Here is a 19,665-nt window from a genome sequence, read left to right on the forward strand (position 1 = left end):
TGTCATAACTTGATAATAACTTGATAATGACTTTCTGTAGAATCTTCTATATATGATTGATTTGTATAGTACAATTACAGAGAAGATTGTTTTACAAATATAACCAAAGACTTCATTGTTTGCTATTGAATAATCCTTGATAATCATATCATCCTCAGTGATTTAAATTATTGATTTATTCCTTTTTATGTTTATTTCATTTGTCAGATCTTCATTTACATACTTCCTGCAAATAGTTCTTCATTATTCCTTTAATTCATAATGAAGCCTTACAATTTTTTCTGAGAGTGCAGTGTGGGAGTATTTTTTTGTTCTCTAAATCTTTGTGATTCCTGAGTTTGGATAGTGAGTAATGCCAGGTGGTCTAATCCATTGAATCCCAGGTTTGGATGGGAGCATCAAGAGTTTGGATAGAGGGGAATTTTTTTCTGAAAATTTATTGTAAATTCTTCAGTTTTTGAGCTCTAATTGCTAGAATTTTGATAGCAAAGGGTATCTGTTTTTACATTATATAACCTGGATATTTATAAGACTGGATGTTGATTTCATGGGAGGGATTAGATTGATGATAAATTAAAAGAGCTGTTTGGCTGATTTTTAAATGATGTCTTTATTAGTATATGTTTCCATACTAGGAAACTTGTGCCTTTCTCAAAACATTGTAACTGCAGATGTTCAGATACTTAATACTAGGATTTAAGGGAATCCTAAATATGAACATTTCATAAGTATAATAAAGTGACTTCTAGATGGTATCCATCAGAATAGTTTAAAAAAAAAAAAAGATTTTATTTATGTATTCATCAGAGACACAGAGAGAGAGAGAGAGAGAGGCAGAGACACAAGGAGAGGGAGAAGCAAGCTCCATGCAGAGAGCCCGACATGGGACTTGATATCCGGGATCTCCAGGCTCACGCCCTGGGCCAAAGGCAGTGCTAAACCACTGAGCCACCCAGGTGGCCCTAGAATGGTTTTTTTTTTTTTTTTTTTTTTAGAATAGTTTTTAATAAATGAGTGCTCTGCTCATTGTTGTATAGAGTACTTTAGACAATCAACCTAAGATTTAAATGATGCACTGTATCTTTCCACTCTGTGGTCTCCTAGATATATTCTTATACATTCACTGCCTGAGAGTCCTCCAACTACAAAAACATTTCAGTTTTCTGCAACCCATGGATATTCTGTTGAGTGAAATCTTGGAGTGTTCATTAATTATTTTAGTAATTGTTACTATTTGGGGAAAATAGAAACTGGTCCCAAAGCCTTTCTTTTTTTCATAAATTAGAAGCAAAGATTTAATAATTAGATGGTTTTTATGGTTTTCACTTATCCAGTTAGCTAAATATAAGTAGGCAGTACTATCAAAAATCAATATTTTGTTTAAATTGTAAATGACCTAATGTAAGATTTGTTTCTATGTTTTGGAGTTGATTCTTACTTGACTAGACAATGCTCATTCTTTTTTATCCTTCTAAATGTTGGTTTTTCTTACTTTTAGGGAGCTACTGGTTCATTAAAATTCACCATCATCCTTTTTGTCTTACTTTCCAGGCCCTGAACCAGTTGTTTGAGAAAATCATGGCTTTAGATATCGACGAGCGCCACCTCCTGCGTCTTGGTCATGGAGAAGAAGAGCTGGAAACAGAGAAAGATTTCAGCAGGTGAGCAAATGGGGATGAGTTTTGAAATAATATACAAAACAATTTTTAACCTTCTCCTTTTCTTTATTAAAGAAACACCAAGAGACAAGGGCCATGAATAATACAACTTGATTCTGAAAGGTTCTAGCATAACCTGCTTTTTTAGTTGACGTAAGTCTGGTCATGATCTCCCTCAGCTCCAGTTCTGTGTGTTTATGCCATTTTTTCCTAAAGAATACAGTTATTTCTATAAAGAGAGTTATCTTGTTCATCGTTTTAAAATTGCAGATTGCCATTTGTTTTCTATTAAAGAATGCCAACTCAAACTGTACAAGTTTACCTGATTCTTTTCGACATTTCATCCAAATATTTAATTTGCACAAAATTTAGGTATCAATTAAGAAATTGATTCATTTAATGAAACAATTGAAGATTAGTGGTAATATAAGCTTTGGGGTTGTAAGTCTTACTATATTACTTAATTGCCACTGAGCTGGACTTATGTTTGACATTACATGAAATAGAGTGACTAAAATTTTACAAATCAAATTTCCTCTATTAATATTTTAAGTTTTCCCTTCAAACTTTCTAATAGTTCCTTTATTTATATTTAAATCCATTTAAAAAAAAATAAAAAAATAAATCCATTTTTAAAGCATGATTTTAGATAATAATCATAACAAACAGCTGTACATATTTATTAATACAGCCTTTGGCTATTAAACATGACCTTTGACTAATTTGATCATAGACAACAAAAGAGCTAAAAGAGTCTTAAATTATTATGTTGCATCTATTTTGAGTTCTTATATTACAGAGCTCACCATTTTTTAGCCTCTAAAAAGTCACAGGGCAAATCACAATACACATTAATTTATTTGAGGCTCTAGATGCTTAATTTTGGATTAGCCAGAGATACTACTTTGAATTTTTGCCATGAGTATTTCCTCATATTAAACTTACAGTGGGCTGGACTCTAAAATTTAATAATCCAGCATTCAGTGAACATAAAGGTGTTGATGGAATACTAAATACTGTAGTTTTAATTACACTGCAATAGAATTTATAGTTTTTTAAAAAATATACTAGAACAGAAGTAGAACTTAGAAGAGGATTTCAGGTAATCCCAAGTTTCCAAAGAAAAAATACTTTTTGCTTTCTGATACATAAGTCAAGCCCCAGGTCTTATTAGTAGGTATGTGCTTATTCAGTTGGACATATTCTTTTCATTTCTCTCCCTTTGTTGTAATTAAAAAGAAAAATAGTATCATTTCATGATAAGAGTATTCTTGTTTTCCCTAAAGAAAAATTTTCAGACCTTATGAGATAGTAGAAAAAATAGTCATCCATAATTCCACTACTACAAAACAACTTTTTGTTAGTCTTCTTAATGATCAAACTGTAAACATGCTATGTTTATAATTGCATACACTGCTTCTTTAAATTAAGACTTTATTTTTCTAGTATAGTTTAGATTTACAGACTAATCAACTAAATAGTACATGAAGTTCCATTGTATCCTGCTTTTTAAATTTAACCTTATGTCATAAGAATTTTGGTATTTTATTACAGACTCTTTATAAGCATCCTCAATTTTTTTTCTCATTGCCAAAGTGTTGATCATAGAAAAAGTATTAAACTCTAGGTAAACAAACAAAAAGGTTACTTGCTATAACGTTTATATCCTTCTAATTTGGAAAATTCTTTAAACGTAGACTCTGTCTTATAACCCTATATTCTCTATCATTCTTGCTATTTCACACAAACAGGACTTCTCTGTCCAGTCTTTAAATATAACAGCAGTAGTGTTTACACTATTTTAATTTTTGTTTAATGTTAAAAGGTTGTTATTGAAGGCACTTTATTATTGTGGAAATAGTATACAGGCTTTGGGATCCAGTTTAGATTCCATACTTTTTGTCTTAATTACATGCCTCTGAGCCAGGTAATCTTCAGATTTCAGTTCTTTTTACTCATTCAGCAAATATTTGTGAACCTACTAGGTTCAGGTGGTACACTACGTGCTGGGACAATGAAGAATGATCAAATACATTTTAAAATTACTTTTTGAAGCCTTGAGAACTGATCTGCTTTTGTGGTAATGGAAAACAGGGCTATTCAAAGCAGCCAATCTATAAATTATGGTCTGTGATGAGATGATGTAGCACCAGAATACACTGTACTGTTTCCCTCTTTGTGAAGGTCATGTTATGGGGGTGAAAAAAAGGAATTAAAGGATACATTTAGTGATACAGTTGATTTTCCTTCCTCACAGACCACTAATATGTTTGCAGATCAACACTGATCCAAGAACTACCACTTATATTAAATATAAACAGTGGTTCTTACTCTTTTTTTTTTCCCTTTTGGCCATTTATACCTTTCATTATTTTTTTTTTAAGATTTATTTATTTTAGAGAGAGAGAGCCAGAGAATGGGGTCAGTGACAGAGGGAAGGAGAATCTCAAGCAGACTTTATGCTGAGCATGGAGCCCAGCAGGGAGCCTGATTCCATGACCTTGAGATCATGACCTGAGCTGCCTGATTCCATGACCTTGAGATCATGACCTGAGCTGAAATCAAGAATCTGATGCTTAACTGACTGTGGCACCCAGGCACCCCTCTTAATATGATTTTCTTAAATGTTTTTCCTGATAGTTTCCATAATAGTCTCTTCATTACATAATTTTGCTTTTTTTGTTTAACTGAAATTTCTAGATATGGAAGAGTTAATTATGTCCTGGCTCGAAGAATAGAACTTTTAGAAGAAGTCAAACGATTACAAAAGAGTCTAGGGGTTCCAGGAGATGCTTCATATACTTGTGAAACTGCAGGCTATTTCTTCTTATATCAGGTAAGGGATTAAGAGTTTTTAAATTATAATGGTTTTCAGTTGGAAACTGGGATGAGTTCTTGAAACTCTTCTTGAAAGCGATTTTTTTTTGTTGAGTAGATTAAAATGTATGCTGCTGCCCAAGCGCTATATTTGTGAATATTAAATGTTTGTATTCCTATTATTTTTGAAGTTCTTAGCTAAATAGCTTTGCTTGATGATTCATTCACTAAAAGGCAAATGTTGCTTCTTTTTATATTTTTTTCTTTTCTCTTTCTTGCTGTTGACAAATTTTCTAGTCTCTCTTTTTGTTTTCATTACTGTAGAAATATAACTAAATATGCTAGCTACCCAGTAGTTACAAAGTACAGTGGTAGCAAAGTACAGAAGTACCTACTTCTATTCATATATATCCACTAATGAAGAAAAAACATATTCTCCTCTCAAATTTAAAAAAAATTATGTTTTAAAACTAATTTCAGAGTTAGAGGAGTTTAGGTTAAAAATTCTTTTGACTTCAGTTTAAAAGTGTGCTTTTGCTTTGGTTAGGATTAATTTTTTGGGTGTGAAAACCACTGAGAAATAGAAAACTAAATAAAATGAACAAAAATAAACCTTAGTAGTCAGCTGGTTTACTAATAATTTTAAGTGGATTAAGGAATAATGATATAATGGAGAATTTTATATAACTTTGTTTTCTTTGTATTCATGCTATTTGTATATTTTAAGTACAAATGGTAACATTAAAAATGTTAAATGTATATGAAAGAATAGATATATGCTCATAAGTAGATACACAGACCAGTTCAATCCATTCAAAATGAGCAGATTTCATGGTTTCTTGTGACACAGAGATGTACATCATCATACAAAGTAACCTTCATTAGACTTATGCAGTTTAGAACTTAGATTAATGGAGTAAAGATCATGCCTAAATGTATATTTGGCACAAAATAAAAATCACTAGGCTCCCGGTGAAAACTACTTTTAAAAGTAGGAGAAATAAAAAAATTAAAAAAAAAAAAAAAGTAGGAGAAATAATCTGTAAATTTGTGGAGGTTTAAGTAATCGATTTGGGAAAAACAAACTTGAAGCTTCACAATATAGATCAATAATTTTCAACATGTAAGAATCACATTGGGAAGTTATTTTAAAAGGTAATTGTCACGTTCTAGCCCCTTAGATGTTCTGCCTAAGAACCTACCTGGAAACCCTGTGACTGGGAAAATTACCAAAATTGAGATTAAGCAGGAACCACACAGTAGAGGCATAATAAAACATATCAGAAAGTAATTGAACTGTACCACAAAAGTCATAAAATGAGCTTTCAAATATATACTCAGATTAACAGAAGTGCTTTGTAAATATACTAAAGAGAATTGGAAAAACCCTTCTGGGAGAAGGGTTGGCAAGCATCAAATTTACTAAAATGCTGCTAAAGTGGGACTTACTGTATATGGAGAAAAACTGAAATAATGGGGAAAAAAAAATTTCTTTGTCCAGAGACTTATTCTTGTTTTTGTAAGCATCAGTAATACTGTTCTGAGTATACATGGAGGATCTGAAATGTCTGAGATAAAGTCCCATAGATGACCCTGTGGTTCTTTCCAGTTTATATATACTTATAAATTATTTGTATTTTGGGGACGCCTGAGTGGCTCTGTGGTTGAGTGTCTGCCTTTAGCTCAGGGCTTGATCCTGGGATCCCAGATTAAGTCCCACATCGGACTCACTGTGGGGAGCCTGCTTCTCCCTCTGCGTGTGTCTCTGCCTCTCTCTCTGTGTCTCTCATGAATAAATCTTTTAAAAAATTTGTATTTTTATTTATATATTTTTTTGAGAGAGAGACTGAGCGAGCATGGTGGGCAGTGGGGGGAAAAGAAGCAGGAGAAAAAAAAAAAAAAAGAAGCAGGAGAGAAAATCTTTTTTTCTTTTTTGAAGATTTTATTCATTTATTCATGAGAGACCAAGAGAGGCAGAGACCTAGGCAGAGGGAGAAGCAGACTCCTTGCAGGGAACCTGATGTAGGACTCAATCCCAGGACCCTGGGATCACACCCTGAGCCAAAGGCAGATGCTCAACCACCGAGCCACTCAGGCGTCCTGAGAGAGAAAACCTTAAAGTCCACACTCAGCACAGAGCCCAACTGGATCTCACAACCTTGAGATCATGACCTGAGCTAAAACCGAGTCAGACATCTAACAGCCACCCAGGCGCTCCTAGGTTTTGTATTTTTTATATATTAAAGAACCTTTTTTCTTTTAAAAAAGGGCAATCTGTGATTTGGATTAAAAAATAGTCCTGTTAGGTCAGGGATTGCTTTTCTTTTTCTTTCCCTTTATTTATTAGGTCTTATTTTTATTAAATTTCTTTTTATTTTAGCATTTAAAAATAATAATTAGCTGGGAAATTTAATTTTGAGTCCCTTTTTTTTCATAGGTCATGTCTCGTTGGGAAGAATATATCAGCAAAGTGAAAAATAAAGGTAATATGCTGCCAGATGTTACAGAAGTCTCCACTTTCTTCCCTTTTCATGAATACTTTGCAAATGCCCCTCAACCCATTTTTAAAGGACGAAATTACGAAGAAGATATGGAAATTGCTGAAGGATGTTTTAGGCATATTAAGAAAATCTTCACTCAGCTTGAGGTAAGAATTCTCAGGGTTTTCTTTTAACTTGGCTTTAAATCTTTAAAGGCTTTAAGATTAGTTGGTTTTCTGTTTTTAATGAAGTAAATGTGGAATATTCATATCTTACAAACTAGATTGTTACTTTTAAATGAGATTATTGAAAATATTTATAGTTTTGGCTAAAGAAATGAGTAAAAATTAAGATATAAATTGAATCCCCTTTATTCTGACTTTTCTGGTGTAAAAGTCTTAGAATTTAAGAAAGGAATGCTTCCCTCAAGAGATTCAACAGTATTTCTTTGAATTGGAATCTGAGACTGCCACATGGCTATTTTAAGTTCTTCATACCTTTTGACCAGTGACAAAACATGTGGTCGCTTTGTTAGCCAGGTTGATTTATCTTGAGTATTAAGGTAAAATAAGAAGAGAAGAATATATCTGGAATCATGGTACCTATAGTACCCCCACCCCTTGCTTCCTAGTTTTCTCATTCTCTATGGAAAACATTGTTTGCTTTAGCAGCCTCAAAAAGAGATCATATTCAGGCTCAGATTCCTCAGTAAGATGATTTAGGATTACTCCAGGTAAAAGGGACAATGACTCTCTATTTTGTTTTTGCACCTTTTAGATAAGATAATATCTCTACTTCCTAGAAGAGTATCTGGCACATAGTATATGTAAATATGTAAATATTGATGCATGGTGTGGGTAGGGGGTAGGTGGATGGATGGTAGGTAAAGAATAATAAATTTATAGTATAATAATAAATAAAATTTTAGAGCCCTAAAATATTAGAATATGTTTATGATTAATAAAGTAAATGGATAAAAACATTTTAATAATAGCTGTCTTGGGAGGGCATGGGGAAAGATTTAAACAGAGTACCTCTCCTGTATTGGCCATGTTTTAATTATTTAAAAAATAGAAATTTAAAAATGTCAAGTATGACATATAATGTTCAGAATTTATAAAACTTGATATTAGATACTCTGCTTGGGGTTGTTTGCTCTTCATTTAATATCTGTTGTCCATTCTGCCCTGCTCTGTGGGGGATCCTATGCCATGTTCAAAGGTGGGGTTGGCCCTTTGTGGTTTAATTTCCTGGCCTCCGATATCAGCTGACTTCTGGCTGGGTTTAGCCAATAAAAATGTGGCAGAAATAGAGAAACTAGGATATTTCTCCATCAGTTGCCTTGGGTTTCATCTCTTCCATGGCTCCAGTTTGTGTTGGCCTGGCTTGCTATGACTGTTGTTCTAGCTTATTCTGGTACCCCAGGCCCTGGGCTCTGATTAACACTGCCGCTTTTCCCTTATCTGTCCTAATCTAGGAATGGTCAGACTTCCTGCTCTTGCTAATCTCTGGGTTACCTCAGCCATTCCCTGGCTGGCTTTTGTACTGCTTTGTACCTTTGAAACCAGACCCCTGCATTAAATTCCCTTTGTTATGAATACTTGAAAAAGTTTCTGTTTTTGTGGAGGGACCTTGAGTAAAATAGGATACTGTGGTAATAGATATTTTATTCAGTATTCTTGTTGATACTCTCAGTATTTTATACAAAAAAAAAAAAAGTCCAAATTATAGCTTGAGTATCAGTTATTATATGAACTCAATTAGTACCTAATTAATAATGAACAAAATTACAATTTGTTTATGATATACTTATATTAATCAGGAATTAAGTCTGATAAACTGGATTGTGTGAATGTATGCATGAAATGTGATTTATTTTCCTAAAATATTGTCACTGACCCCCACTCCCATAGGAATTCAGAGCTTCTGAACTGCTTCGAAGTGGACTGGACAGATCTAAGTACCTTTTGGTGAAGGAAGCCAAAATCATTGCTATGACTTGTACTCATGCTGCTTTAAAACGACATGATTTAGTCAAGCTAGGTTTCAAGGTAGGAACTTATATTTTAGTTCCTCAGTTCATCATAGCTGTTATGTCTTTCTTTTCTCTCCTTTCCCTTGCTTTTCTTTAAAAAAATTTTTTTCTAATTTAAATTTTCCTTTCCTTCTCTTTCCTTTACTGAGGCCATTTCCCTTGAAGGTTGGCTTACCTGTTACTGATGTTCACACTTACAGTTACTTAAAAATGTCTCTTCTGACAAATAAGGGATGGTAACTTCTGATGTTTATATGATTAGCGACCTCTAAATCTGATTTATCTAAGTCTACTTATCAGTAATATGTCCATTAAGTAACATTATAATTAAATTATTATCTCACCAAATTCTAATATTTGCTAGGGTAATTGATTTGTATTCACTATATTAAAAAAATCTCCAAATAGACCTAAAAGTTGTAAAACTAACATTTGACACACGTATTCAGCTATAGATATTTATATGCTTACACTGTTCGTGTTTTAAATATACATCCGCTCCCACTTTTTTGTTCCATTCAGTAGATAGAAAGCCTTCCGTATAAGAATATGGAATACTCTTATTTAGATGGTAGAATGAGATCTTAAATTGATTTCATCATATGATAAAGACAGAAGAACTAATTGGTACCATAGCCTGATAGCCTATGACTTGTTTAAAGTGCCATATAATAGGAAAGCAGTAAATTTGAATTTGCTTTATAACTTTGCTAGTGATATTGGCCTAAATGCAAATCATTTAACTTCTCTGCAGTTGGCTTATCCATTGTTTAAAATAGGCTTTGTAAAAAATGATAGATAGATAGATAGATAGATAGATAGATAGATAGATAGATAGATAGGCTTTGTGTACTGGTTTGAATTCAAAGTTAGTAAAGCATTTGTTGTTAATGAAAGTGACTGACAATTTTTAAATGTTGTGAGCTCACTGGAGGATAAGTGCAAAATAAGTTCAAGGTGATAGAGTAGTTGCTATCTTAGATGGAAGGTTCCTCAGTTGCAATGTAGCACAAGCACAATGATTTATTAAAAGGTACTGTGAACTTGGGGATCCCTGGGTGGCGCAGCGGTTTGGCGCCTGCCTTTGGCTCAGGGCGCGATCCTGGAGACCCAGGATCGAATCCCACATCAGGCTCCCGGTGCATGGAGCCTGCTTCTCCCTCCGCCTGTGTCTCTGCCTCTCTCTCTCTCTCTCTGTGACTATCATAAATAAATAAATAAATAAATTAAAAAAAAAAAAAAGGTACTGTGAACTTATGTTAGTGTTGTGAACCTACCCTTTTGCAAATTATCAGTGAGAACTTTTCGCCTAAATATTTTGTTCTTGGGCTGACATATAAAATATGCTTTGTATTTGATATTAAATCATATCAGTTTAATAAGGGAAATTATGCAACAGTATTTTATGATTTCAAATCATATCAGTTAAATAACAAGGGAAATATGCAACTTTTCACATGCATATTCTAAAAACATTGCTTGTAGCTTATCAAATTTTCATTAATCACTTATATGGTAAGCATCTACATATATAGTTAGCATGAGAGCTGACAGTATTCCTTAGATCTTTTGGTATTTTTAATTTTCAAATTTTATTTTTATCAAACTTCCTCTACATCTGATTTAAGCATTTAAAACCTGGTAAAGCTACTTAGAACATTAAGAAAGGGCAGTCCCCTACTCCCCTGATGAACCAGTCTTTCAATTCTTTTAGTATTTTATGTGTTCTTTTTATCTGTATCAATAAAGAATATTAAATTTAAATTTTAGGGGCACCTGGGTGTCTCAGTCGGGTAAGCATCTGCCTCTGGCTTGGGTCATGATCCCAGGGTCCTGGGATAGAGCCCAATATGAGGCTCCCAGTGTAGTAGGAACCTGCTTCTCCCCCTTCTGCTCTCCCCCTCCTCCACTTTGTGCTTTCTCTTTCTCTGTCAAATAAATAAATAAAATCCTTATAAATAAATAGACCTTGTCTTTTGACCCAGTGCCATCCCCAAGGAGACATGCGTGCACAGTCATGTTCTCTTTTCTTTCTTTAATAGGCCCAATATAGTTATGTCATAATTTTGCTTTGTGATTAAAATTGCCTTTTAAAAAAGCAGAATCTGTAGATACATTTTTTTGTAAATTAAATTGCATTAGATTTTCAGTTTTTTTTCAGAAAGTAGGCTCTTTAAACCATCTTGAGCTACTTTCACTCTGTTTTGCCTATCATGTCTATTATCCTGAGAGGCCACACAGGGACTTGTGAGAAAATGTAGATCTTAGAACAACAACTCCTCCTCCTCCTCCTCCTCCTCCTAAACTCCCATAGGGAGGACCTAACTATCCTTGTAATAGGGAAATACAACATCAGATAGAGCTAGAGAAGACATCTATCCACATGTCTTTAGGTATTTTCAATAAAAAACAGTACAGAATTGAGCCTTAACTTTCATCATTGGATGACCAATGGAAATTCATCTCAGCTACTTGTCTTGGGCAGGTAGATACAAGCACAGTTTGGTAAAAATGAGTAGCGCAGAAATGACAGTATATGTAAACAATTCATTTAAAAACAGAGTTCATAGGGTACCCTATTGGCAGGGTGGCTGAAACTGAAAAAACATAATCATAATAAAATAAAAGTTAATTAAGCTTTAAGATTAAATATGCTCTTACCTTCCACCTCCCCAAGAAGCAAAATAAGAGGAGAAAACTTTAAAAACACGAAACAAAGAAATAATTTGTACTTAGTAAGATTCTCAAAGATATTTTACCAATAAGACAAGGAAGAGGCTGTCAACTAAGTAACAATCCGAATTAGAAGTGGAAGGGAAAGAAAACATGTTGAGAATAGATCTAGAAGGTAATTGAGCAGATGGAAGAGAAGTAATCATCAAAGAAAGAATGAAATTTCCTTATGTTGGAGAAAGACTTGATTTTTCATTATTTTATAAGTGTGCAATGCATGACATTACTGGAAACTGGGCTGCTGGAAGGATGCAGGCTTCAAACAATTAAACAGAATTACAAATTGTGATATGCTGAGAGATAAAGGAACAGGGTTCTGTGAAATCAGTTTTAACTTGGGAGGTCAGAGAAGACATGGATAAAGTGGGTTTTAAGCTCATAAAGAGCTCATAAGCTCTTTAAGAATGAGAAAGAGCCAAGCAGACAAAAAATGAAGAGAATAGTATTGCAGAGAGCCTAAGGCCAGAATGGTTTTTGCCATTTCTAAGAAAATGAAATAGGTCATTGTGGATGAAGCTTAATTACTAAGGAGAGAGGTGGCATTTAAGGTAAGAGAGGAATGACAGTGACCAAATTTAATATAGGCCTGTATTAATACATCTCTTCCAGGTCATATTCCAGGATCTTTTCCCCAAGACAATTGGAAACTAGTGAAGGGTTTGAAACCAGTAGGTGACATGATCCTGATCTGACACCTGTTGTATCAGTGGTTTAGGGGGAGGCAAGCCAGGAAGGGGAGGGGCTGATAGAACGTAGCTTAGATTTTAGTGGTGGTGGTAGTAGAAATGGAGAGAGAGTTTTGAAGATAAAATTGCATGCTTTGATGACAAATTGAATGCCAGGAGTAAAACAGAGGTAGATTGTCAAGTGCTGGGTAGGATTTGTAAAGGAAAAAAATACCCCAAAATACTACCTAGGGTAAGAGTACCAATGGAAATCACCTCATATATAATCATAAATTGATTCTTGTTTACATAGAACTGAATGAACTGAGATAAAAACAATTTGGTAAGCAATGCAAGAAATGATATGCAGGATGTCTCAAGGTAGAATTGTATATTTAGGGTGCTTCCCTGAGGTTACATATTTGAACTAGAAAAAAGGGCATTATGATAAATAAGTTCATGAACTTTCTGTTTGAATAATTTGTATGATACTATTTTTATCTGAAATTATTTGGAGTTTTTTTGGACAGTTATAGTTATAGTGAAAGTTGTTTGGCTTTCAAGCTGTCTTTTTGAAAAGCTTCCCTTTTTCTCCGTTTTTCAGTATGACAACATTTTAATGGAAGAAGCTGCACAGATTCTGGAGATAGAAACTTTTATACCTCTTCTTCTACAGGTAAGAAACAGATCTGAGGCCAAGAAAGTAGAGTTTGAAGAATTCTGGGGGACAGTGTCAAAGAGCTACACAGTTTTGGGGGGCTAATTGCCATACTTACATATTCTCTTTAACTTCATTATGTTTGCTATTCTATTTTAAGCCTGTAAACTTCCTTTAATCTATTCACTGGTTATTTAGTAGTTTGTTGTTTCCGGGAGTACTATTTAAAAATTCATGGTTTATCTTTAAGTTTCAAAAAGACTTAGTAATTTTAATCAAGAAAATTACATTGTTATACAGTCTGGAGGATAGATGAGCAATTTTTTTTTTCATTTCTTTTGTTAGAGTTGTTTCTAGAATTGTTTTTGATGTTCACTGAGTACATTGGTTTTATTTTATGCCTAAATTTTTCTGAGCTAAATGGCGATGTTTACGAATGTTTCTTATTGTACTATAGTCTTTACTATGGAAGAATTAAAAACAAAATGTGGAATTCCCAATTTAAGAATAGAGACTGCTTCAACTTCTAGATAAATTGGATTCTAACAGTTGTTTTATAAGCAAAGTTGCTTGGGATTCAGAATATGTTTTATCACGGTGTGTTTAAAAGGAACCAGCAGTTGTGTAAAGTAGGAAATCAAAGTAGTAGTGTGGGAGATTAAAAACATAATGTTTACTATTTGGGGGGTTTTCATACTGGCTCTTGGCATAATTGTAATACAAAGTATATTCTTGGACATCTGTTCATTTCTTTGCTTGGGCCTCTTTTTCTTTCTATGCACCCCTTACCTAATTCTGACCTGAGTCTCCCAGACCCCCTTGGCTTGCCCTGCCTGTTAAAGCGGGGTAATTGCATGCTTGCCTTCTCATTCCCTCCACCCTCCCTCACCATCAGTCAACCTGTTTGTGGTTCACAAGTCATTCTATAAAATTTCCAGGTTTCTCTCTGTGGAACCTAGTGAAGAAGAAGTAGTAAGCTAATAAAGCCACTTTTTTTAAATAGCAGGACTCTTGAGCGATGTATTGGAGACTAACAAGGCAATATATTACAGAGTATTTGACATCTCCTTACTTTTCATTTCTAGAATCCTCAAGATGGTTTTAGCCGACTGAAACGCTGGATTATGATTGGTGATCATCACCAGTTACCTCCAGTCATTAAGAATATGGCCTTTCAGAAGTATTCAAACATGGAGCAGTCTCTCTTCACTCGCTTTGTCCGGGTTGGAGTCCCTACTGTGGACCTCGATGCTCAAGGGAGAGCCAGAGCAAGGTAAAGGAGCTATACGTACACCCTATTTAAGGACCCCAGTTCTGTGATCCAATTATTTGATAGCATATTCAGTAGAGACTCTAGAATTCCCTGCTATCTAGGACCTTGCCATCTATGAATCTGAAAATGCCTCTATTGCCTTCTGCATGGGGTGTGAACTGACCAAATTATTTCCTGTGCACTTCCTTCACTGAGATTAATTCATGAGACTTGTAAACTGAAGCTTCTTTTCACTGTCCCTTCCCCTTTTTTCATGCCCTCAGAAGATACACAGCTAATACCATTTTGAAATCTAAAGCAAAAGGTGGTTAAAAGGAAAACACACCAGTTCTTACTGATATTAAGTATAGGCCCTATCCTATAATTACCTCAAAGTATTCCTCAATCTATAGATTCTTCCCTGATTTTTTTTTTTATTTATTTAAAGAGTAAAGATAGCATTTACCTCAGAGAATACAGTAGAGCTTTATTTCTGTATCATTAAGTCTTCTGACCTTTGGTTACTTGAAGCAGGGAGGCTAAGTTGAAAAAGCATTATTGCTAAAAAGATGAGTGCAGAATGGTTAACATGAAAATTAAAAGAGCACAGTTCTTTAGGAGGCCCCTTATGTATATTAAAAGGAGATTTTACATCACTAATATTTCCTGTTGCGGGGGGATTTGTCTTTGGAAAGCTTGTGTAACCTCTACAACTGGCGATACAAGAATCTGGGAAACTTACCACACGTACAGCTCTTGCCAGAGTTTAGTACAGCAAATGCTGGCTTGCTTTATGACTTCCAGCTCATCAATGTTGAAGATTTTCAAGGAGTGGGAGAGTCTGAACCTAATCCTTATTTTTATCAGGTAAGAAAATCTGTAAAACTTTTAAGTACGTTTGCATTTACCTAGCAGAATTACTACTTAAGTAAGTGATACTGAACCATTTGGCTAGCCATTGAAAAAAGCAAAATTAGGTTCCCATCTCTCTCTCTCTCACACACACACACACACACACACACACTCTCTCTCTCTCTCTCTCTCTCTCACACACACACACACACAAAACACAAAAATTTCTGTTTCAGATAGATTCAAGATACGTACACCAAAGAAACTAACCACCCTAGAAAGAAGAAAACATTGATTTAATATATAACACGTGTTTGTCATATATATAAAATATGTATTATATAATATTAAGATGATAAAGATCTTGAGCTCATTACCAAAAGCAGGAATCATGAAGAAAAATACTGATTGGAGATCAAAATTTATTTTCAAGATTTAACTAACAGTGGGTTGAATTCCAAATATATATACAGAACTCCTATAAATCACTTTTTAAAATAATCAACACCCCAGCAAAAAAATTGAATAAGGATAACAATATGCAGTTCACAAAAAAAGAGATTTATGGCAAGTATAAGTCACTGGACTGGATTTTCACCTCTGATAATAGTGTGGAGTAGGTTTTGGGACATTTTATATTCATGCAATGCTTGAAGAAAGCAATGTGGTGAACAAATTGTCAGTATATATTGGGACGCCTGGGTGGCTCAGTGGTTGAGCATCTGCCTTCTCTGGGCATAATCCCAGGATCTGGGATCAAGTTCGACATCAGGCCTGTTTCTGCTTCTGCCTATTTCTCTGCCTCTCTCCCTGTGTGTCTCTCATAAATAAATAAATAAATCTTTTAAGAAACTTGTCAGTATATATTAAAAAGCAGTGTTTTTACTCTGAAGAATTTATCCTAAAAAATACAGACATATTTGCAAAGACATGTTGCAATGCTAACATGTCCATCAGATCTTTTTCTTTTACTACATATTATTTTAGAAATGAAAACAACTGAAATATCTATCAGGAATTAATTACATCATTACCTATTCCATATAATGAATAGGCATTAAATATGATAACATTATAGCTTTGTTTACTGGCAAGAAAAATGTTTATGCTATATTAAATGAAAAAAATTAGGTTGGAAAATATATGGTATAGTACCCTTTTTAAAAATGTATTCATTTAGGCGGATCCCTGGGTGGCTCAGCGGTTTGGCGCCTGCCTTCGGCCCACGTGTGATCCTGGAGCCCCGGGATCAAGTCCCACATCGGGCTCCCTGCGTGGAGCCTGCTTCTCCCTCTGCCTGTGTCTCTGTGCCTCTGTGTGTGTGTGTGTGTGTGTGTGTGTGTGTGTGTGTGTGTGTGTCTCATGAATAAATAAATAAAATCTTAAAAAAAAAAATCAAGAATCTGATGCTTAACCAACTGAGCCACCCAGGTGCCCCATCTGACTTTATTTTTAAAGAGGAACAGCAAAACATAGAAGTATATACAGATAGTCTATACAAAAAGATCCAGCAACATGTACACCAAAAGGTTTTTTGGTGTTTTTTTTTTAAATCTGTACCAGAGATGATGCTTAGATAAAGGTAGTTTGCTATATCAGTACAGACAGTGGGAAGATTTACCAGACATGTAGCTGCTTTTCCCTCCTATCTTCCAAAGAACTAGAAAAGTTTAATGAAAGAGGTAACTTACACCGTGAAAGTATAACCAAAAACCAGAATATAAGTGATTTTTCTGAAGGTCTTCTAGGATTTTTCTTTTGCCTTTATATGAAATCCAGTTTCTTGTCCTTTTTTGATTTTCATGTTATGTTTTATGTTCTTGTTTTACTTTCTTTTCTCATCTAATGCTTTTAATTTAGTCTCTACTGAACTGGAAGAGCAGCCTTATGTACGCTTCCTCACATGCAGATTCAGCCAAGCTTAAATGTAAGCCAGACTGACCAATTTGAGGCCACATCCTCTTCCCACTTAAGGTGGTCTAGTAGAAGTGGGAACCATAAGGAGAGAACAAACACAAAACAGACGAAAAATACTATTAAGTGTGAGGGAAAAAAAAAAAAAACACTGCCCCAAAATTGAGAGTCCACTTAGGCTACTGCTAGATGCTATTAAACTAGATTTTCTGCTGGCTTCTTAGATGGTTACCTCGCTGCTTTGTATTCATATTCCTTTCATACCTACAGCTGCAGTACACCATGTCAGAATATTATTGATCTATATCATGACTGTTGTAGTCCCAGAAATAGCCTAAGTTGGTGACTTTTATTTTATGATTATTCCATATATTGCTAATATATTACAGATATCAAAGAGAAGTAATTATCATATACTCTTTTTATCAGTGTTAGCCTAGGATAGGATTATTCCTTAGTTGTTTTTTTTTTTTTTTTAAGATTTTATTTATTTATTCATGAGAGACACAGAGAGAGAGAGAGCAAGAGAGGCAGAGACATAGGCAGAGGGAGAAGCAGGCTCCATGCAAGGAGCCTGACATGGAACTCGATCCTGGGACTTCAGGATCACGCCCCGTGCCAAAGGCAGGCGCTAAACTGTTGAGCCACAGCCACCCAGGGATCCCTTTTCCTTAGTGTTCACTTGTCCAAGTTGACTTCATTTCTTGAGATGTGATAAATGAATTGTGCCAGTTAACCATTCTTCCTGCAAAATTGAAACAAGAGGAAATAATTGCATAATCTGATGATATTTACATTACAGAATCTTGGAGAAGCAGAATATGTAGTGGCACTTTTTATGTACATGTGTTTACTTGGTTACCCTGCTGATAAGATCAGTATTCTAACAACATATAACGGGCAAAAGCATCTTATTCGTGACATCATCAATAGACGATGTGGAAGCAATCCGTTGATTGGAAGACCAAATAAGGTAATTTTGTGAATATATGTTCTTTTATTTATCATGTTGGCAAGATGGGAATATTTATATTTACTACCAGTTATTTATATTTTTCTGCTGTCTCCTTTTAATACATGAGAAAATGAAATAATAGGAACTATAAATAATTCTCTAGCATTCCCTTCTGACAGTGTTATTGGTTTGCTGTGAACTTTATCACAACTACAATATTGAAGATTTTTATTGAAGGTAATCAGAAATAAATGATCCTAAAATATTTGTTAGTAAAGTGGAGGATAATGGAATTACATTATTTGTGTACCGTTATAGTAGAAATAGGAATTTCTACTATAGCATGTTTTATTTTGTTGTTTTGCAAAGGTATAATACTGCATTTCAATGTGTATGTATGTATGTGAGAGAGTGTTTTTTTTCTTGAGAATAAGGGAAGATTTTAAAGTACCTTCAGACCTAAAGATTGTTTTATACTTTTTGTGTGTGTGTGTAGTAGGAAGTAATACCAAATAAACATGAAGATGCTTGATTATATCAATAAAGGTTGAAAGGTTAGAATAACATATATCACTAATGATGAGATTAAGACTTTGGTTGTAAACATGGCTATATAAAAGCCCTTTCACTTTTTCTTGGAAATCATTGAAGAGTAACAGGAAAATGGGAGGGGAAGACAAATGACATTTTTAGCGAGATGATACAAATCAAGTGACTAAGATCAGGAAGAAAATATGGGAAGAAGAGAATTTGGGGGACCAGTCTTGAAAGGACCAGCAAAACACTTCTGAAGGTGAATGACACACTCTGAAGCATAAGAGCCACATTCCTGCTACTGAACAATGGATATGGATGGGAATTGGGGTGAGCAGAAACCTTTGTAGGCGCAGACTGGTTCAAAAAAGCCTATAGGAAAGCCAAAAAACAGACTTGTCTCTGTAGTAGCAGAAGAATAGAGAGCCTTCTGTTGTGAAAACCACCCAATCTTTAGGAAACCGTCCAGCCCAACCTGACTTAACCTCTTGCTCATAGCTAATCAAAGAAACCCACTTATTCAGTGATGAAATAGAAAAAGGAACCTAGCATGAGCTCAATTTATATAGGGAAGAAGAAGGGCATCAAAACATACTGACAAGACATTTGCTTCAGAAAACATTGGTCTGGAACAGATGAAAACTTTGAATACACATTGGCTGTGAATTTTAAAATGCTTAAGTAACCATTTCTGGGGGGGTGGGGGGTAAGGCTACAAAGCAGAGAAATTTAATAACTCAGGAAGAGATGAAATATGAGCTGGAAGAAAATAAAAACAGAAATGGAGACAAAGTTGAAAGGAGTACAAGGACACACTCCATGTGGAAAGTGAAAACGAGAAACTAGTAACTTTGAAATAAAAACCTAGAAGTAGAAGAGCCTCGGTATCTGAATCCTCTTATTTAGAACAGAAAAACTTAAAGGAAAGTTATTCTTTCTCATTATAAGAAGAGTGAAACGGCTCCAGGGCTGGGTTAGAGAGTGACTCCATGATGTCAACAAAGACCTAGGTTCCTTTTTATCCATGATGTCAACAAAGACCAAGGTTCATTTCATCCTTCTGTTCTGCCATTTTGAGTGTGTGAGCCCAGTTCTCAGACACACTCTCCCCA

The 19,665-nt window shown here is 34.6% G+C and overlaps 1 protein-coding gene across 1 annotated transcript in view; it reads left to right on the forward strand.

Moving 5' to 3' along the window:
- AQR (aquarius intron-binding spliceosomal factor) overlaps positions 1–19,665 on the forward strand; it is a 98,354-nt gene that overhangs the window by 69,690 nt on the left and 8,999 nt on the right. The window contains exons 24-31 of the mRNA XM_041744461.1: positions 1,552–1,661; positions 4,359–4,494; positions 6,913–7,122; positions 8,869–9,006; positions 12,993–13,064; positions 14,132–14,319; positions 14,994–15,165; positions 17,867–18,037. Coding sequence (XP_041600395.1) covers positions 1,552–1,661; positions 4,359–4,494; positions 6,913–7,122; positions 8,869–9,006; positions 12,993–13,064; positions 14,132–14,319; positions 14,994–15,165; positions 17,867–18,037 — 1,197 coding nt within the window. The remainder of the gene's footprint in view (positions 1–1,551; positions 1,662–4,358; positions 4,495–6,912; positions 7,123–8,868; positions 9,007–12,992; positions 13,065–14,131; positions 14,320–14,993; positions 15,166–17,866; positions 18,038–19,665) is intronic.

The sequence above is a fragment of the Vulpes lagopus genome, chromosome 2 (genome assembly GCF_018345385.1).
Source record: "Vulpes lagopus strain Blue_001 chromosome 2, ASM1834538v1, whole genome shotgun sequence".
Classification (NCBI taxonomy): Eukaryota; Metazoa; Chordata; class Mammalia; order Carnivora; family Canidae; genus Vulpes; species Vulpes lagopus.